Source organism: Podarcis vaucheri (assembly GCF_965113315.1).
Source record: "Podarcis vaucheri genome assembly, chromosome: 5".
Classification (NCBI taxonomy): Eukaryota; Metazoa; Chordata; class Lepidosauria; order Squamata; family Lacertidae; genus Podarcis; species Podarcis vaucheri.
Genome location: NC_138763.1, coordinates 77,133,292 through 77,155,025, shown reverse-complemented (window position 1 = coordinate 77,155,025; position 21,734 = coordinate 77,133,292). Strand labels below are relative to the sequence as shown.

Genomic DNA, 21,734 nt, shown 5'->3' with positions numbered 1-21,734 from the left:
TTGAGACTTCACCTGATGCTCTCCACCCAGTTGCAAACTTACTTTTAAAAATTGTTTCTAAAAAGTGAAACTCAGAGTTTGAATTTTGCTTTTCTTGTGCTTGAACAACTCTGTGCATATGAAATGCTGTTTACTTAGGGCTGTGTGGAAGCTTTGACTTAAAATAAAGAAAATGAGGGGGGGGGGGAGAGAGAGAGAGAGAGAAGAGAACTGACAATTTGCACCAATTTTTTCAAATATATTCTAAAGAAAAGCTCATTTTCCCAGCCAATATATATTGTGGAAATTCGCCAGATTTGCAAGTTTTGCTCACTTTGCCTGATTTAAATATATTTAAATACGCTAAATAACTTTAAATATGTTTTAATCTTGGGAGGAGTAAGGAGGTACAGATGTAGAAGGATATAAAAAAGCACTGAAGTTCCATCCTCTTACCACTGGGCAATCTTAATTACCCATGCAATTTCAAGTCCATGTGCATGGTCATAAAGGCTAGACATTAGAAAACAACAACCAGGGAGAGCACTGAAAGTCTCAGGAAGTTGAATTTGGCACCCAGTACTATAGTCTCTACTTTTCTGCCCTTGCACAGAATCACAGAATACACACAGCCCTTTAACAATTATCAACGGGCGATGCACCAGCATAGGCAAAGACCAACTTGATTCTAAGGTGTAGAAGAGACACAGTCAGATATAAAACAAAAAACAAGCAAACATAAGTTCATTTTGCTGGCATGCCATATTTACGTTGACTTCAATGGAAAGTGTACATTTTGATCCAATGAAATCTTTCATACAAAGAATTAATGCAACTGAAAATATATATGGTCTAATTTTATAAAATAACGTGCAGCGCAATCCAATGCACGAGGAGTTCAGTGGGGAATAAGCCTGCAGAAGACTGGGCTATGAGAACCTGTATTGTGACTTCTATTTTCCTTCAGCACCATTTGTGTGAGCATGTGTTTCTTTTCAAACACTACATATACTAAAGCCCCTGGTAAATATTCATCATATAGGGACAAAACTGTAGCAGTTTTAGTCACTTACGGGAGCATCTGCATGCCAGAATGGCTTGATGTGATCTTCCTCATATGTCAAAGAAAACCTACTGGTATTAGTCTATGATTGTAGAAAAGATTGGCTCAACAACTTAACCTGGAGGATTTGAGGAAATATTTTGGTCCTTATAACTTACAATCAGTCCAGGGGCTGGGGCTGCCTGTCCACTTCCTTCTCCCTGGCCTAAGTTTGCACTTGTAGAACTTAGCAGGGAGGAGGATGGGTACAAAAGCAGAATTAGTTTGCTCCATCTGTCACTGGCTCTGGCCTACGTTGGTCTCCCTGTCTTCCACACTTTCACAATGGGCACCAATTCAAACAGCTAACTAATCGGTGGTCTAGCTCTTGGCTGCTGAATTGAGCAGCAAAGGCCTGCACAACCTCTTACCTTTTAAAACCAAACACACTTATTTGTGGTGAAGGGCCTGCTATCCCTCCTACCCGCCTCCATGTTAACAACAGAAAGAGAGATTTATTCAGCCTCTGATGGTCAGCCATACATATCTGGTGAGCTGTGCTCAGCTTGGTGGGTACAAAGTTGTGTAGGCCTCTGACAGAACCATGATCTTATGTAGCTGTATTTATCTTGGGTAGCTGGTCGGATCCATTTGCTCCCCTACTTAAATAATACACCTAGTGTTACCTGACTGTGTGCCTTCAACCAAAGATTACAAGAGCATAATTAAGTGGCCAGTGTAATAAACGAACAGGTTGTTTTCCGTGCCTTTTTTTCTTTTTTTAATAAAATGGAAATCTTTGCTCATGGGCAAGGAAAGCCTTTGAAGTATTCCATCAGAGAAACACGAGCAGTTATGGATTATGCAGCCTTAAGACATTTAAACAGACAGTATCATTAATTTCCCACAGAGGTTGTACTTAGCTCTGCTCATATATATATATATATATAGAGAGAGAGAACACCTCACCATTCTGCATAAACATCAAAGAGTAGCAGCGCTACTAGCTGAGACTTTCTTCAGCTGTTACATTTTTTTCTTTTACAAGGGAGAATCAGAAACAGTAATAGCAGTATTTTTTTAAGGCAATTTAGGATATGACCCAGCTAATCACTTTTACATCTCATTGATTTCAATGGGTGCATTAAGCCATTGTTTAAATCACCCCAATGGGATGAAAAAGTGCTCCGTTTCTGACAGATTGTGAGTTTATTTTTGTGAAGCGCCAAATATTCTAATGTTGCATTTGGTTATTGGTTCTATCATCTCAACAAGAGATGGATGATAGCAGTTTCACTTGTTTGCCTAATGTTTGTGCAGGCCTTGCAAAACAGAAAATGTTTAAGCCCATTGAAAACTATCCTATGAATACAATCTTTGCAGGCGAATATGTAAGATACTGTCTCTCTGTATAAGACGCACACAGTTTTGTGCATGAACATAAACAATACTCACAGAGAAGGTATTAGACAGGTATTGAACACAGGACTTGGAACAACATGCTACGTTAGAACCTCACAACCTCTGAAGGCAGGCAGTCAAAATAGTCAAATCTTCCCAAGTTTTTAAATATGAATATCACAGTTTTCTAATAATTGTAAATAGATATACACAAAATTCATACTTTGTTTTCAAACCTGAAATATAATTCAGTTTTAGAAGGGTTAACATTTTCACCAATCTTATTCAACCAGATCATTTACTGAATTTTATTGAACAAGACAGAACTTTGGTCACAGGGGTGGCCAAACTGTCACTCCTGGGCATTTCAAGATACATACAGAGAGTTAGTGGCATTCTCAGTGCATAGGCACACTCTGAGTACATCATGAACCAAGCAATCAGTCACCCACCTATACATTTGGGCCATAGACAACTGGCGGGATGGGGAATTAGGAGATCAAATTCTAAGTTCTTAGTGTTTAGGCAGACTTTTCATGCTTCTTAATATTCTAAAATGAGTCTCACAGGTGATGAGCTACAGTTGTCTGAAAGCAAAGAGCTAAACTAGAAATGATGTTTATCATGCAACTGGGAGTTTCCTCCCATTGCAAATAGCAGCTGTGCAGGAGTAACAATCCTGTTGAGACCACAATGGAGGCAAAGAGGTAAAAATATTTCCCCCCACTGTGCTGATGATCTGGATCTACCTCCCGCCCATCAGGGTGCTTAAGTATTTATTTTTATATAAAAACAACAATCACCAGCAACTGCTATTTGCATGATTACGATTGTGTCTAGTTTGGCCCAGAGTTAAAGGTAAAGAATGAGTATCTATTGTGAGGACTCAAGCACATGAAGATTTTGGTATATATTAATTATACTTATATCTTGCAACCCCCTGGAAACTTTCTCCAGCTTCAATAATGCTATGGCCTCAGATGTTCTCAGGCCATTCATAGGGCCCTTGGGAATGTGCTGAACACAGAATTCAGAATAACATTCTACATTAAACATCACAGACTTCAGATGCAGGTGGAATTTCTAGGAATGTGTTTTTTGAACTTTCTCTTGAGTCAGTAGCAGATGGCAAGGGAGATGGACTTCCCACTCTCAATAAAACATAACTTTATTTGCTATGGAAGCTCAGGATATTAGGGGTGGTTCTATGGCACATTGTGAGAGCCCCTCTTATATGCTATAACTGATATGTTAAGACCTTGTTACTGCCTCACATGAGCTGAGTTTACACATTGGAACATTCCCACTTGGTTGCACAATGTTGGGGAAGGTCAGTAATAGAGGAATTCGTATTTTTAGGAATGCCTGGCCATCATTACTGATCTTCTTATTGTGATAAAATCCCAGGGTCCTGCAGGAGACAGTTTGAACACCACTGTCTTAAGCTTATATTTATCCACCCCTGCTTTACAAATACTTCCTTGTCGGTCCAAATTTGGCAAAGCTATTTATTTGTGCCAGAAGCTGGCTCCAAAACCATGCAAATACCTTCTCTACCAACAGAACTAAAACAGGACCATGTGTGTGGTGTCGCTGTAGTGCTTTTTAAAAGGTGTAGTCAATGCAGCTGAAACAGTCAAAATTGGTTAAAACATAGGGAAAAAGCACAAAGTTATGAAAGCAGAAATGCTTGCAGTGAATTCCACATGCCTAGAAGCACAAGATCAATTACAGGAGCAGTGCTAGAATAAAATCAAGCCACTATGATTTTTTCTTTCAGTGACGGTTAATCAGCTGAAAGCTTTTGTTGTTGTTGTGAACCAAAAAATTAAAAAATTAAAAAATGGGAATGACCAAAACACAAAACCAAAAAAAAGCAAGTCAGAACAAAAAGGAATTAAATAAAAAGAAAAGAAAAGAACTGTAGACATTTGATATCTTTTCTTAGAAACATCCTACCCAATAAATTTTGTTCCTTGAGGCCCCAGCTGCAGGATTCGGCTAACCATGCTCTCGCCCTCATTTAGAGGGGGAGGATTGGTGGGAAGGTGCAGTTTACTGAATAACATCCATGCAGCAGGAAGAAAAACAAGAGGGGAAATTAGGAACAAACTGCCATTCCCGACAGAACTTTCTACTGGGGACCATGTATGGTAATGAACAAAATTTATCATCATATATAAATTTATGTACTCCCATATCATAGTGGATTGTTTCCCCTAATGTTAGCTTTGGGGGGGGGGGGAAAGTCTGCTGTTGGCATTTGTGTTAGTATACGGCTCAGAGTAGCTGCTACAAAATTCACATTCAGCTGCACAGTCTTCTCTTGGTAAATGTTTGCAGCTCTTGAGGATGAGCGGATGGTTTGTACAGAGTACTCCTTTAGAAATCAATGGCATTCCATAATCACTGGGTGCTGGGCATATAATTCAGCAGTGCTCCCAACATCCTGCCTTTGTATACATATCTGCATGAATCAAGAATCAGAGAGAAGGTTTTGGGTCCCACCCCCACTCACCCCTTAAACATAACATATTGCCATAGGAAAAATTATTCATGATACCATAGAGAATTTGGCCTAGGATAAAATTGCTAGGTGCTTACCTAGCAAAAGGAAAGGAAGCCTACCTCCAATCCTCAAGTTATTTCAATTTTAAAAGACCCAACAACTTAGATCCATATGGTAAAGGAAAGCAAAATTATAGATGCAAAATGGCAGCCAATAATACAATTCACAGAACAACTCACCCTAGAAATTGTGCTCCGGAAGGCCCCATTTCTACCAGTCTACTAGCCAATCCTTCTCCTTCAACCATTGGTGGAGGGCTGGCCAGTTTGTGCCTCTTTACCAAGCGGCAGGTGATGCGAGTGGGCGCTGTGCATTTACGCGGTGGAATAATAATCCTCATGCCATGATGACGGCTGCCCCTCATTGAACCCCCGCGTGCATCAACCATAAAACTAACCAGAAAACTGCAGGAGAAAAAACACAGAAAGAAAGTGTCATCGGGTAGTTTAAAAAAAGAAGTATGAGCACAAATGTTGACTAAAATGAAACCAATGAGAAAGAAGATCATGTAAAATAAAAAAACAACACAACAACATTCCTATACATGTCAGCTGATAAATACCCTTGTACCTTGTGCTAAGGAAGTGGACATCAGCAGAATCCTCAGAATGTCTACTCAGAAGTAAGTCACACTTTGTTCAATGGGATTTATTCTCAAGTAAATGTAGTATATCCACTAACCTGGGAGTAAGTCTCACTGAACTTGATGGCTTAATATTGAATAGACGCAACATAGGCTTGTGCGAATACTCACCTTCCTAGCAGAAGGTATGACAGTAATTCTTAGAATGACCATATGCATGAAATTCTACTATTTTACTAGCAAGACAAACATTTAGTCAAAACTTCTTTGTTGAATACAGTGTCAAAGTCCAAACTACTAGGGTTAACTGTGTCTTCATCTACTATTGTGAAAATATTAGTGTATTATTCATGCACTAATTGGCTACATGGCACCATTAGACAGCCTGCTGCAAACATCCTGTGTTTCTTTCAAAGAGCAAGTCGGACACGCACAACAGAACTGCTCAGTATTATGATAGCTACTTATTTTGTTTTTCCAAACCCATTGTTCTGCTACTGAGATTTTCCAGGTCTTTAAAGCACAGAATTAAACATGAAGGGGCAGATTCACAAAGTGGCTTTGGTAAAAAAAAAATCTAATTTTCTTTAGCAGCTGGGTATCAGCAACAGGATGACACACTCCTTCGTCACCTCTCCCTTTCTCAGTGTTTACATTCTCTTTTAACAGAACCACAGTTAGATTACATGCAAAATAGGGAACCATGCTTTATTTTCACTTTATTAACCAGAATCTTAAACCATCTTCAAGCAGGTGTTTAAGATCCTGCTTAGTAAATTGGCATTAAAGATGCAATCTTTTACAGACATTGAATTTGATGGGACTTGAATACCGTATTTTGCGCCCCATAAGACGCTCCGGCCCATAGGACGCACCTAGTTTTTTAAAGAAAAAAAAAATTATTTCCCCCGCCAGGTGCGGGGCTGGAAGAACCAGGTCGGGGAACAGTGGGAAGGCACGCTCTGCTTCCCACTGTCCCCCGAGCTTGTGGGGCTGGCGATGGGCAGAGCTGTGCTGATCCCGGGATGGCAGGCAGCTCTGCGCCGCCATCCGGAGCGGGGCGGGACTTAGCGCCCCACTCCGGATGGCGGCGCAGAGATGCGCTGGTCCCAGGACTGCAGGCAGCTCTGCGCGGCCACCGGGAGTGGGACAGAGCTTAGCGCCCCGCTCTGGATGGCAGCGCAGAGCTGCGCTGGTCCCAGGACCGCAGGCAGCTCTGCGCGGCCACCGGGAGCGGGGCGGAGCTTCGCCCCCGGCTCCCGGTGGCCGGGCAGAGCTGCGCTGGTCCCAGGACCGCAGGCAGCTCTGCGCAGCCACCGGGAGCGGGGCGGAGCTTCGCCCCCGGCTCCGGATGGCAGCGCAGAGCTGCGCTGGTCCCAGGACCGCAGGCAGCTCTGCGCGGCCACCAGGAGCGGGGCGGAGCTTCGCCCCCGGCTCCCGGTGGCCGGGCAGAGCTGCGCTGGTCCCAGGACCGCAGGCAGCTCTGCGCGGCCACCGGGAGCGGGGCGGAGCTTCGCCCCCGGCTCCGGATGGCAGCGCAGAGCTGCGCTGGTCCCAAGACCGCAGGCAGCTCTGCGCGGCCACCGGGAGCGGGGCGGAGTTTCGCCCCCGGCTCCCGGTGGCCGCGCAGAGCTGCGCTGATCCCGGGACTGCAGGCAGCTCTGTGCAACCCTCGGAGCCGGTCTCCTGAGGGTTGCGCAAAGCTTCCTGAAGCCTGGAGAGCGAGAGGGGTCGGTGCGCACCGACCCCCCTCGCTCTCCAGGCTTCAGCGAAAGCCTGCATTCGCCCCATAAGACGCAGGCACATTTCCCCTTCATTTTTGGAGGGGGAAAAGTGCGTCTTATGGGGCAAAAAATACGGTAGATGTGTATAAGATTGCCCTGTAAATCACAGTTCCATGCTTGGGATATAATGGCCTAACAATGGTTCAATTAAATAAGGATGTAAACTATTCATGGTGATTTCATCATAGTAACATGAAAATGCTACTGATGTCACTACACATTTTAGGGAATGAGCTGGATCCAGATTAAGTTAGTTGAACTTAATTCCCATTAAAATCAATGGGGCTTAAGTAGTGATTTCAACAGGAGCTACATTGAACTAATTCAGTCTGATGCCAAGCCACTGTCTTTTTATTGGGCGCGTGCCACAAAATGCTGGCATGTCATGAAGATGCACAGTTCATGGATAAGACCATCCCCTTCCTGGTTTTTTTCAAACAACAGGAGACATGCAAGCCCAACAATGGGGGATGTGAGGTGCTTCTAAACCTAGATTTTTCTGCCGATGTTACCATCATCTGTCCTATATGTGGGAGACATATGAAATGTCAGATATTCCACTGCCCTGTCCTACAGGTCCAAATACAGACAGGCACAACAAATGTAATTAATTTCCAGTGCCCTGTCCGGGGCTAGGTGTGACAGTGGGACATGTGTCCTATTTGTTTCAGTAGACAGCTCTGTAGGAGTCACTGATACAATCCACTCTTTAGACCTGTGTTTTTCAAACTTAATACCTTCTGGGAATTCTTTTTCCATTGATCTGTCTGCTGAGGAAGCCCTCAGTCATCTGCCATGAATTCCAGAGGGTTCTGGGGTATATTGAATTCAGCACACACCTAATTAATCTGTTTTCAGTTCACTGCTAATCTGTTTTTAGTTTATTCCCGATTTCATTTTATTTTTGGATGTTTTAAAAAGTTGTTTTTAACTATTATTTTAACTGATAATTTTATTGCTTTGTTCCCTTCGTAAACCGCTTTGAGGTTGTTGTTTTTACAGTCAAACGGTGTGTGTGTGTGTGTGTGTGTGTGAAATAAATAAATAATATATAATTCGCTCAAGGCATAGGCAAGGCCCATTGGGCATCACCCTCTATGAGCAGTGCATCCTCAAATGAAATTTTTGACAACATCTAGGAACCCAAGGTTGAAGAACACTGCTCTACTCGGACCAACAAAATCCAGGATGGCACTTCTAACATGAGTAGATTTGATTCAACAATATTGCTGCCCAGCCACCTGCAGATTCTACAGTTTGCCCACCCTGTGAATGCAACTAATGTGCCATGGTACTCTCCTGCGGTCCATCAGCAGCAAATTCAACCACTGTTTCTTGTCCTTTAAAAATGCTGCTTCTAGATATTTTGTCCAAACTCACCTGCTGGTAAAACTCTACTCTTCCCCCCACTAGTTTACACATTACTATCCATTATGTTTTTGAGCACATCATGCACAGTCTGTAAGAACACAATTAGTAGTTGATGGTCGTCTAAATTATTGCCAGGTAAATGACGTGAGCTACAGGACAACCGCTAAAAACTACACAAACAAACAAACAAACAAACAAACAAAGAAGTGGGATGTCTACAATAAAAGGTAGAAAGGGCTGGGAAATCAGATGCACTAAAAACCATCTAGGCACATTTCAACTGTGGAGAAAATAAATAAATAAACATATATAGAAGCAAAACAAGGAGTCACAGACAGTGTCATCACCTTGAATCATACTGGGGGAGTGGAGAGGAATAGCTGCAAAATAATTTAGAAAGCAAATTGGAAAAAAATTAATGTGAGATAATTAGAAGCCAGCAACAGAAAATGTCGATCATAAGCAAAGGCAAAATAATAACAAAAGCAAAGCTTTTCAGTTTGATCAGAGCGGGGGAAACGTGCGTGTTCTGTAATATAAAATATGCATTTAATTGCATTTTAAATATTTGCTAAAGAGGGCCAACACCACTTAGTATGTATAAAAGCAAGTATTCTAATTAGTAATTGTGCCGGCAAAGGTAATGCACACCGTTTAAGAAATCAGGATGGTGGACGCAGCACCATTAGGATGCACAACTGAGTAACAATATGTAGGCTGCAGTGGGGATAACTCGCCACCACTTGATTGGTTACAGCAAACAGAGTCTGGTGTGACAGTGAGCAGAATCCTTTCATTGAGCAGCCTCATTGCTGGCCAGTGTCACCTTCCCAGCCTGATTAACAGGAACACCATGACTTGAGTTGCATAACTAGCAGGCCCACCATGGTATGAATGGATAATGTGGCTCCATCAACCAACCTGAAGCGTAGCAGCCATACCAGTCCCTCTTCACAATTTGGGGCTAAGCTCTTCTGGTGACACCTCGACACACCTTAAGGGAATCACACACTGGGACAGCAACATATCCACCTCTGCTAATGCTTGCTTGTGTCCGGCTCAATTCCTCATGCAGCTCCAATTGTTAGTTGTGACAAATGTCAAAAGACATTTGCTGGGAGGTTGGCTGGGAGGCAGGCAAAAACCCTGCAATGTAATGCAGAGCCCAACTGGGGTGCCTAGGTAAAATCCCTTCCCAGCTACACAGCAAACAGATGCCCAGATTTGAGGGAGGGCAGGGCGGAAAGTCAATGCTGGTATTGTTGAAGCCACAAGCCAAGCCTCCAATTTATGCCCTGGGAGCAGACCACAGAGAGAAAGTTCGCTTTCTGGCCCAGTCCCTGGCCCCTCCCCCTGGGAGCAAATTGGTGCTGCTGATTGGCTCCTGCAGCAGAGCACTGCACTCATGCTGCTTCCAACACACTAGCAGTGCTGGTCCATGCCGGACAGAACAGACTCGGTCTCTCTCCACCTACCACAAACTGGGGTTGTAGACAAGCAGGGACCTGGGACTTATGTTAGCAGGCACGGGGGAAAGCCACTGTTGTGCCAGAATACGGCAGCTGGTTTCCAGTTAGTCAATAAAGCTGGTGTTGATCATGTGTCAGAAGCTCAACATCACATTTCCCAAATATTGTGTATATTAGAATGTAATGTAATAAAGGAGCAATTGTGTATTGATAATTTTAGACCTAACCTTTCTAATTCTTCTGTCATTTCTAGAGCAGTTAGGTCTACTTAAAAAAAAAACCCCATAGTAAAAAATAATAATTTCAAGAGTACATAAAAGTTTGCATGCCGGAAAGCTGAATGTTTCATGGCATTGGCCTTTTAGTACTAACACTTGTGTATTGCTACTTTACTTTTCTGTAGGTTGTGAATATCTGGGGCAGAGATGGATTTAAGCAAAATGGCCCAAGCAGAGTGCCCATGACACATTTTTGTGAACTGGGTAAATTCAACACGCAACAAGGAAATGGAATGGCATCTCCTAGTGGAAAGCTCACATGGGGATCTTGTAACCAACTGCTATCTCCCAGCTTACCCTCTCCTGTATGGATGTTGGGAGGATAGAAGGGTAGGTTTTTTCTTAGCTCCTTAAAGGAAGACCAATATAATAATGTAAATCATAATAATGATGTGAATTGGTAATGATGTAAATTTATTATTTTTATGCTTAGATTACAGCACACAAATGACCAGCAGAGTAAAGATTGGTCATATCAGATCTACATACTCAGAACTCAAGGGGGTCAAACAACCTCTAAATATTTTGCCAAGTATGCAGAGGCAAGGGAAATATTCTTTGTTCCCACCATGAAGGGAGGAGCCAAGTTGCTGCATGCCTGGGTAAAAGATATAGTCATATATCAGTTTATTCAAGATATGTTCACCTGCACTCTGCATAAATATCCTCATTAAGTAAATCCAATGGGTTGGATTCAAATTCAGTCATGCTGAGAGTAGACCCACTGAAATCAGTGGGACATGTTAGAACAATTAGGGCCCTTCCCATTAGGCAGAATGAGGCAAGTGCCTCAAGTGGAGGGTCACAAATTGGTGCTCCCCAGAGGCCGGTCTCACTGCCTCCTGCCCACCTGGGAAGCTCTCCACATCATCCCCTGCTGCCTTGCTCTAGGAAGGGCCATGCACAGCGGTGCCTTGGTTCTCAAACGCCTTGGTACCCAAACGCCGAAAACCTGGAAGTGTTCCGGTTTTCTAACGTTTTTTGGAAGTTGAACATCCAATGTGGCTGTTGCCTATTGTTTCGCCTGCACCAATGAGAAGCTGTGCCTTGGTTTTTGAACATTTTAGAAGTCAAACGGACTTCTGGAATGGATTAAGTTTGGTGCTTTTTTTTTTTGCTATTTATTTTGCGTCTTTGATTTGGGGGCTTTCTCAGTTAATTTGTTTTTGTGATTGTGTGGAACCCAGTTCAGCTACTGATTGACTGTGTGCCTGTGGAAATGGATAAAAGCCCCGCCATCCTAATAGTGACTATCAGTGCAGGTAAGATTTTTTCTTAAAAATTTTTTTATCATCTACAATACTGCCTTATTTATTTTATAGTACAGTACATTGATTATGGCTTTCAATTTATGGATCAGTGGTCTCATTAGATAGCAAAATTCATGTTAAATTGCTGTTTTAGGGGTTGTTTTTTAAAGCCTGGAACAGATTAATCCGTTTTGCATTACTTTCTATGGGAAAGCATTCCTTGGTTTTAGAATGCTTTGGTTGTGGAACAGACTTCCGGAACAGATAAAGTTTGAGAACCAAGGTACCACTCTATGTGTGTGTGTCCTGCACTTGTAGCAAGGCATTCTGGGTGGTGTGGTTGTGAAAGGGCCTGCAACGGCAGCCAAATTTGCTATAGTGACCTGTGACGTGTCTAGGTAACACAGTAGCTTCGATTTGCAGCAAGGGAAAGGGTAATTAAAACCTGTTAACAGTTTATCAAAGTTAGAAATCATGACATTATATATAAAGTCTTCCATTGTGAAGAAATAGCAATACCCCTTTCATGAATTAGCTTATTGCCACACCTCCCCCAATTCCCAATTCCTGTAATTTCCCAGGATCTACATTTTTGAGAATTTGGTGGTGTTTCAAAGAATCTGCATGTTTCCTAGTTAACCTTTAAAGCTTCAAGTAGAAGGAGTCAACACCTCTTTGAAGCATCTCCCTCACTTGCAAGGGTAACATGAGCTGGAGTCATTCAAATGCAATTGCATGCTATCTATTTTAATAGGCTACAGGGTGTGTCAGCTAAGAATATGAATGTCACCCACAATACTGTGATTGTATTTTGAATGTGTTTTCTGTTGGGGACTCTCCCCACCTCCACAAAGTTAAATAAAACACAAGTGTGTTGAGGTTTCGTAGACCAATATATTTAATTCTATTGGAATACACTGATTTAAAGTTTGTCATCTGGGCTAAAACGGAGTGCTGATAATAAAAACAAAGGAAAGTTCCCGAAGAAGTATGTACAGTGGTACCTCGGGTTAAGTACTTAATTCGTTCTGGAGGTCCGTTCTTAACCTGAAACTGTTCTTAACCTGAAGCACCACTTTAGCTAATGGGGCCTCCTGTTGCTGCGCTGCCACTGCACGATTTCTGTTCTCATCCTGAAGCAAAGTTCTTAACCCGAGGTACTATTTTTGGGTTAGAGGAGTCTGTAACCTGAAGCGTATGTAACCTGAAGTGTATGTAACCCGAGGTACCACTGTACAATTGCTCACTTTGAGTGATTCCCCCCCCCTTCCATCTGTAGCATTATAAAACACAAATATGCTGTATTTGTATTTTTATCATTTTTTTAATAAAGGAAATATCCTTTGTGGGCATTTCAAAACTGATCCTTACATTATTTACATCCTACCACTGATGGGCTCCATAAGTTCATACTTTTCGCTTATTCTTATTTGTGCACTGTAGACATGAACTCCAGAGAAAAACAAATGCTAATACAGTACAGAATTTAAGACTTAAACATTGCTGTGTAAGCCTCTAAAACAATGACTTGTGCCTCTCTGCTCCCTGTTTTTTGTTCTACGTTCATTTTTATGTAATGTTTGTTGTTTATTATTATAACAACTACATTTTTCAGTGTTTCTGAGTGGAAGGGGAAATGAGAGACACTGTAATTATACTAACTAAATCTAAACATTTAATAATAACCTTTTTAAAAGACAGAGAGAGGTTTATTAACATTTGTTAAATTTATTCATGGTTTTGATGTAATGAACTTTGCAACTCTCTGGGCAATTCAAAACAAGTTAATTCTAATTTTAAAAGGCTTGACTGAAATCTAGGTAACTCAAACATTAACTGGGCGCAGTATTTCTCTGGATTGCACCCACTGTCATTCATTACAAGCATTTATTTGCCCTGGTATTAAATGCACCTAGCTTTTCATATGTAAATGTGCCACACATATGGTTTGACCAACTGAAAATAGATTAGATGGAATCTGGCAAAATAGTAAGGGCTAAGTTCTACCCTGTTTTCTTAAAGAGAACCACTCCACAGCCTCCAAATAAATTAGAAATAATCAGCATACATTGGGTGGGACCCAAAGATGCACTGGGACTTTTCCCAAACCCCTTTCCCACAGCAAGCCCTGCAGAAGAGAACTGCAGTTCAACAAGCCAAATCAGAAATATTAAAAGAAATGTTTTTATATTTCCGGAATGGCAAAGTAAGTAACACTATTTTTCCTATTAATTTATCCATGGTATTATAGAGTTTTTTTGCCCAAGTGCAACCGTGTAACTTTAAAACATAGCATGCATTGGTGTGGTTGGTTGTTGTTCCGATGATGCTTACACTCGAGTCCCTGGCTTTGGGGAAATCAGAAATGGAAGTTTCACCAGGGCTATTTCCCGTCTACCCCCCAACTATTGCTTCGTTTCATATATAATGACATGAGAGAAATCTTTCAGGTAACTCACCCAGAATGGATGGGGCTGGAGACAAGATTGACATTGTCCAAGGTGTCTGCGGCCCAGCTATAGTGCCTGAGTGAATCAGAGTCAAATTCTCTTGGAAACGTCAGATGCTTCAAAGAGATGAAAGAGAAGAAATATTAACTCAGCAGAGAGAGAAAAGTCAAGCATTTCCTGTGGTATATCACAACTGAGAAATAAAATCAGCCTTTTATTAGCACTTGTAATACCTGCAATCATTCTCTCTCTCTCTCTCTCACACACACCCACCCACCCACCCACCCACCCACCCACACCAATCACTTTAATTACTTTACAGACCTTGTTTATGTAGGACATAGCAGCCTAGCTCATGGTAGTGCCCATTTTGTTTATTTATTACAGTTCTATCCTGCCTTGGTCTATCACCTTATTTTATTCTAGGTCACCTTCAGGGTTGACTGGAGAGTTGAACCTGCATCTCCCCAGTCCTAGATTGACACTCTTGACCACTATGCAACAAAATGAGCTCAGAGAGAACAGTGATTTGAAAGAACGATAAACAAGTATGTTATCCATGGCATCTCAATGGGGATCCCAGTAACAATCTCTGCACATTGACAACTTCAGACAAACTGGGTATATTCAATATTTGTTTTGGCTGTGGATTCAGGCCCCACCTGCCTCCCATTGAAATGGTACATGCACTTGATAATGTGTGATCCTCGTCCCTCAAAACCAGGGGAGGAGTGGAGGAGATTGTGTGCACACCACCAGGGTTATATATTTTGCCCATGGAATATTTATACCTTTCTCTTCCTTAAAGTGGCTTACTTATATCTCATGCAGGGAAGGACTTTGGTAATAGGGCGTCTTGAGCAAGGACAAAATTTGGTGCCCCCAATAATTCATTTTTTATTCATTCTTATTTTGCAGCACCTCGGCTCAGCATCCGGTGCAGGGGAACCTAAACCCAGTGTTGATCTATGGCTTCTAAGCAGCCTACTGTCCAGGCAGCTTCACCAGTAAAACTGCATCATGTGCCTCGAGACAGGGCTTGGATTTATCCTTCTATGCATGTCCTATTTTACATATGTCAAATGTTGAGAGGTGGGCAGACAAGCAACTGGAATTCTACTGCCCTGCACCAGACTTGATCCAGACTGGCGAATGGGCAGGTGGGCCTGCAGAGCGATAACAGAAATGCCTTTGAGCAGTCACCATAAAACAAGCAAGCAAGACAAAATAGCAATTTTAAAAGGGCAATTTAAATGAGCTGTTTTTTCTTCTTTGTGTCATATTGCATGCCAGCTAGCATCTATGAGCTCTTCTTGTTTACTGAGCATTCATCTAGCATTCATTGGTAACAGAGGTTATATCACCTGGCACCACCGTTATCTCACACTTTCCAGCAAGTTTTCCTTTCATTTTCCCTACCCCAGAAGTTCCATTTTGGAGAAGGGATGGGGAAGCTGACTTGTCGTGCCAGAGTGCCAAATCCACTTTAACTGCATACTCTAAAATTGCTGGCAAACAATTAAATGGTACCCAAAGAATAGTGAGAGTCTGGAGACAGTGTAGCTTTCAGAAGGGACCGACTTACAGGGACACATCTTGTTTCCATATATTCTAATGATAAACCACCTCAAGCCTCACATAACCTCAATGTCTGTTAGTGCTCAAAAGCAGACAAACCAGCTCAAGAATCCTGAGAAACAAAGTGTCAGGGTAGCCAAAAAATAACAGTAGCCTCTCTGGCAGTAGCATAATACCCCATTCCAAACTACAGCGAAAATTAAAAATAAGTTGTTTTCTGACTATATTTAAAGCATGAATAAAGATAGCCACTGTAGCCTGACTTACACGAAACCTTCTTGCGTCTATTATTAACCAGCCTCCCAGCTCACAGACTGTTTCAAAAATAATTTTCAGGTTCCTATGTCAGGAATAATTTATCAGTTCCATCTCTATGTGCTATGCATGGGGATGAGCAGCCAAGGTGATGAAGCCAGTGGCAGATTAGGAAAGTGCTCTCTCCCTTCCTTTGCAAAGATGAATTTTCGAGATAAAAAATGAATGCGCCAAATATTCCTGCTTCTACGTTTCTCCTGCTTTTTAGCGTTTCGCTTTTAAATAACTATTCTATTTATCTGAAAAGAATAACAATAACCCACCTTTCCGCCCACACCAAAGGCATCTTCTAATCTTAACAATAAAATGCAATGCAATAAGATAAAATAATCAAAAGTAGTAACAGAAAGCTAAAACCACTCAAAAGCAGGGGAACCGAAATTCAACCCAGACTAATGGCTTGGCAAAATAAACATGTTTTTATAGCTCACCCAAAGCCATTTAAAAAGCTGTAATATATTTCCAAGGAAGGTCTTTATGAAAACAGTTTCTTCAGTCATATGCCGAAGATGGACCCAAAACTAATTTTAGTATTGTATTCTTACATTGTTGTAGGAAGAGCCATAGATCAGTGTCAGAGTCTTCACACAGAAAATCCCAGGTTCAGTCCCTGGCATCTTGAGACAGGACTGGGAAATCCTGTCTGAAATGGTAGTGAGTCACTGCCAGTCAGTGCCAGGGTTTCCCAAACATTGGTCTCCAGCTGTTTTTGGACTACACTTCCCATCATCCCCGACTACTGGTCCTAATGGCTAGGGATGATGGGAGTTGTAGTCCAAAAACAGCTGGAGAGCAATGTTTGGGAAACCCTGGTAGCTAATGCTGAGCTTCATGGACCAATGGTCTGAGTGGAGGGCAGCTTTGTATGTTCCTATCTAGGGCAGTTCATACTCCACATATCTTCCTATAGCACAGGGATTGTAGTTCTATTGAATTCTAGCTTCCCCAAGTGCCCTCAGTGTGTGTGTGTGTGTGTGTGTGTGTTTATCTAAAACTAAAACTAAAAAAGCACAGTGGGCGTCTGAGTCCAATTAAAGTGGATTTGAAAAATGAAAAAATGACCTTTCAGTAACTGGGTGAAATCTCTTATTAAATACCTCATTAACAGTTGTGTGTTCATGCAGCAGTTTAGGTAAGAAGTGTTATGTATTCAGTATTTTCTGTTTCAAAAAATGAATACTGGAGGTTTTTAGCTGAAGAAAGGAAGCTTTGAGAAATCAACACGGAGGACTATTACAGACCATCCCTATATACCTTTAACCCCTATACTGTAAACTAGAGCTTTCCAAACTGTGTGCCATGACATGTTAGTGTGTCAGCTGCAGTGTGCAGTTGTGTTGCGTGAAAGCTCCCCAGGCTCCTCCCGGGGCTGGAAAGGGGTTAGTTTAACCTCCGGCTTGCTCGTAAAACTGAATGGCCGTTTCATAAAATGATGCATGTCTTAAAAGTGTGCCACCAACATGAAAAGTCTGGAAAGCTCTGCCGTAAACAATCCTAAATGCATTTCCCTATTTTACATTAAACTGGAACCATTGCCAAACACATCTCTTCTTGTTGTTATTGCTGTTGTTTTAAACTAAGGCTTATTTGTGGTTGACCTGACCCCCTTGTGAGCAGATTACAGGTAATATGATACACTTCACAAGAGGGTTAAAATTAAGATTTGCCACTCCTGCCAAAATCAGGGAAGTCAGGAATAGCAATTCAAGCATACTGAAAGCCACTGTGGGCACACAAGCCTGCTAAGCACGACAGGAATACCAAAATATTGCTATCCAGGTCACTGCACAAGAATGCTACATTTAAACTTTTAATGAATGCCACTTCTCTTAAAGCCCTTTCATTAGGGAATTAAGGACTCTTTCATATTCCCTGCAGAAAACAGCAATCTGTAAAGACACACCCTATTCTACAGCATGAGAACTGGATATCCAGCTGCTATATATTCTGACTGTCTGGGTGAAACTTCTTTTAATCAAAAGAAATACACTGGCATATTCACGCAGTTGTCCGTAGAATATGGCCTGAAAAGGAATGAACACTCCAAAAATGTTTCATCTGCAGCCTCTCAAAACTAAGCAGCATGCACAGGTGTTTTGTTTTTAAAATAAGACGACCAAACTCTGCTAACAATTTAATAGTGGGAGACAATAAGGAAGGAGAGAGAAACCTGGAGGTCGTAAAATTTGCAGCAGAACAGTAAATGGTAGGTTTATAAAAGGAAGTAAATTGAACTTTGGGTAGGAGGCCAAAATAGTTTCCCCAAACCCTATTGTTAAGAATGTTTGCAATCATTACCATCAGAGGAAGAGGAGCCCCATCCCAGACCTAACATACAGAGACCAAGAGGACAGGTACAACTCCCAGAGATCACCATCTTAGAAGATGTGCCACCGAGGGAGTCTGCAAAATTGGGTGACCTATTCTGCCTGTTCACCCTCCCCTCCCATGCTGAACCTCTCCCCAGTCACCCCCCTGAGACACCAGCAGCAAAAACAGTCATGGACTAAAGCACAGACTAGAAAATGCCTACCCAACAGCATGTGGCGTTCTATCACTGCACCCTACTCAGAAGGAGGAACCATGAACTGTTGTTGCTCCAGATCCCAGCCACTGCTGCAGCAACATCCTTCTCAGTTCCTAATTTGGTGTGACTCTTGAGGTGGGCAGCACCCTGCATCTTTGACATACTTCCCCCCATGCACCGACTGGACAGCTCTCTGGTCTTTTCAGTAATGCTTGGCACTAGGGGCTGGACAAAGGCAACTACATAATCCAAGCCAATTGGAGATCATCTGGTGATGTGGTGACATCACAATGCTAGTTAGACAATCAGGTTTTGGCAACATGTAGGTGTCAGTACTACAGACTCATCTCAGACAGAGACAGTTGTTGCCTTCTATCCTAAGCTTTTGTCTCTTGTAACAAGAAAAATGTTCCAAGAAAACCAGTTTAAGAAGAACACCTAACCTCAGTGGTATATCTTGAAGAAGATAATTACCTGGATGGCCATTGTAAAGCAATTTAACACAAATAAGAAGCCTTGTCTATTATTGGACATGCCTTTCTCACAAAGAGAAATTGGCTATTCAGTGTAAAATAATCTTATTGTATTGCATGCAAAATCCAGATACTGCCCTACTCTGATAGATCAAACACATTTACCAATATGTCAGTCATCCTTGCTTTGTGATCTTTTGTGATATAAAGCAAAAGCTAACTCCAACATCCTTTAAAAATACTAACTTAGCAGAGAAAGAAAACACTGTTATTTATTGAAATTCTCCCAAGCTGGCAAACAACTGCAATTATATGTAGCTTGAATAACCATTCTCGAATTTATTGCAGCCACACTGATTTTGCCCTGTAGATTTCAGCAGTATAAAAGTAGCGTTCAAAAACTGTTTCTCAAGTTAAATTTATCTCTAACCCTACCATAGTCAATTATACCCAATATATGGTTTTCAGGTTTTGAAAAGAAACCATCTTCTTTTGCCAATAAACCACATACTCTGTATTAATTCAGAAAAGCTCTTGTGACACCACATTAATTCTACATTCCTTTCTACTGTTCTGAAACACGGGACAATAGTATCAGTATTGATGGAGAAAGTACCATTACCAGGGCTGTAAATTCCAGTGGATTACTTGGTATGATTGACCGATTGATGCTTGATTCTATGATTAAAATTTCAGCTTTGATTGACTGAAAGAATTGATAAATAAAAAACTTTCAGAACCCCACTACTGTAACATAAATAATGTATGTTCTAGCAGGAGAGGCTAAGCTGCATGATAAAACATTTATTTATTTCTATAAAATGCTCCAAACCACAGAATCAATTAAAAAACCTCACCGGATCCTTTGAGGGCACCAAGAGTTCTTCGATCATCATGCTGTCCCGGGCGAAAGAACTTCTGTTCAAAGTGTAGGACCTATCCGAACTGAAGGAGCGGAGGCTGGTTGTATTTACAATTTACCACAGAGTATGAAGATGACAATGAGATGAACAAAAGAAAAATTAATGCATGCAACTTCCAGGGAACAAGAGAAAGATAATAAAACAGAATATGATTGATGAAACAGAATTTTAAAGTATGCTAGGAATTGTACCACAATTTTTAAGAGGTTTTCCTCTAATGTGTTGGATCCAAAAAGTTCCGCCCACTACTTTTGTCATAATAAAGGAATATTGGTATCCAACCCATTGGCTGCAATTCTGAACACAATTACCTGAAAGTAAGCCCCACTGAACACAGTTGAATTTTCTTATTAGTAGACAGACAAGGGATTGCACTGATTCACTTAAAATCAGGTTAATATATAGTTGGATTCTAGATAAATGTAGTAAAAATATATTCAAGAATTGTGGAGTGCAATCCAAAGTATGTTTACTCAAAGTGTGACTGAGTTCAATGAGACTCCCTAGTAAGTGTGATTAGCATGAACAGAAACTTTCTAAAATGCTGCTGGGATTTATGATGATATGGCCTAGGACCTCTGACTTTTCTAGCTAGCCCAGTTTCACACAAATGCATATTTATTATTTCCCTGCCCCCTGCTAATTAAGAGACCTCATTATCAAAGGGTAGATAAATCCAGTGTACTGATTGCACTAGTGTGCTGCTGCCACTGTTGTCAGTGACTTTTGCTCTCTAAAATTTACATCTGGAGTAGAAGGCTCATCTTATCCCTAAATTGGCCTCCTTTAAAGTGTATTACAGCTTAGAACAAAACCAATCCATCTCAGGAACTGACAGCCCCTAGCCTGAAGGGGCTCCTTTGCTTTTGATCACCATGCACCTGGGATATCTCTGGAACCTGTGATTACTGCAAGGATGCAGTAATAAGAAAAGCTGGGCTTGTTAAATCTCCCTCCAGTAAGGAGCTATATTACAGGCACAGAAACTTCTTATAGATGCAGAGATCAGTCTGTACTGATTCTCCACAAAAATGACAGCAGTTTCCAATGGTGCACAAATTACAGTGATCTAGAAAAAGGAAATCAACACTCTATATGAATGGTTATTATTTGAGAGGTGGGCATTCTGCACAGTTCATTTTGTGGCTGAGTAGAAAGCTCATCCTAGCCCCACAGTTTGCTTGTGGCTGCCTCTTCTGCCTGACTCACTGTAAGTTAGGTTGGCCATAAAAACAGTACACAAAAAGCGCAGAAGAAATGCACTGGATTTAGCACTGCTTCGTTACAAATGATCTAAATGGCTTTAGTCAAGGCATCATTCTCTCAGCCTTGGGTTTCCCCATCAGCAGTATTGAGATAATCGTAATGGATTAATTTACAAGGCTGTTCTGAGTATTACTAAAATAAAGTATGGGAAGAACTTTAAACACTTGAAATCTGCTAAATGAATACTGATCTAGATCATTTCCTGCCTTCGTTCCTTCTCTGGGAGTTTAGAGGAAAACAATTTGAATATACTGAGACCCAGGAAAATGTTGAGTCTATGTGTCACGCACATTAACCCTGGAAGCTACATGGAGCATATGTTAGAAAACATGCCAGCATTCAGACATGCTTACTATTGCAACTGAAAAGAAAGAAAAATGTCAAAGAAAATAATTGCATCCAGCAAAACAAAAATGCTTTTAAACTAGGTTTTTTTTTTACAACAGTATATACCTTTAACAACTTACGACATGCAC

At 41.4% G+C, this 21,734-nt stretch overlaps 2 protein-coding genes across 43 annotated transcripts in view; one reads left to right on the top strand and one right to left on the bottom strand.

Moving 5' to 3' along the window:
• LOC309532286 (uncharacterized protein) overlaps nt 1–11,704 on the top strand; it is a gene marked incomplete at its 5' end in the record, with an annotated part of 71,110 nt that extends 59,406 nt beyond the window's left edge. For all 9 annotated transcript variants that reach the window (XR_014219676.1, XR_014219677.1, XR_014219678.1 and 6 more), the window contains 2 exons: nt 10,602–10,806; nt 10,910–11,704. The remainder of the gene's footprint in view (nt 1–10,601; nt 10,807–10,909) is intronic.
• Nucleotides 1–21,734, bottom strand: part of ANK3 (ankyrin 3) — a 400,513-nt gene that overhangs the window by 41,275 nt on the left and 337,504 nt on the right. For 22 of the 34 annotated variants that reach the window (XM_082222269.1, XM_082222287.1, XM_082222259.1 and 19 more), the window contains 4 exons: nt 19,927–20,029; nt 14,186–14,292; nt 9,077–9,109; nt 5,171–5,395 (listed from right to left, as the gene is read on the bottom strand). In XM_082222269.1, coding sequence (XP_082078395.1) covers nt 5,171–5,395; nt 9,077–9,109; nt 14,186–14,292; nt 19,927–20,029 — 468 coding nt within the window. The remainder of the gene's footprint in view (nt 1–5,170; nt 5,396–9,076; nt 9,110–14,185; nt 14,293–19,926; nt 20,030–21,734) is intronic. The other 12 variants (XM_082222284.1, XM_082222272.1, XM_082222285.1 and 9 more) reach the window with 2 other exon arrangements.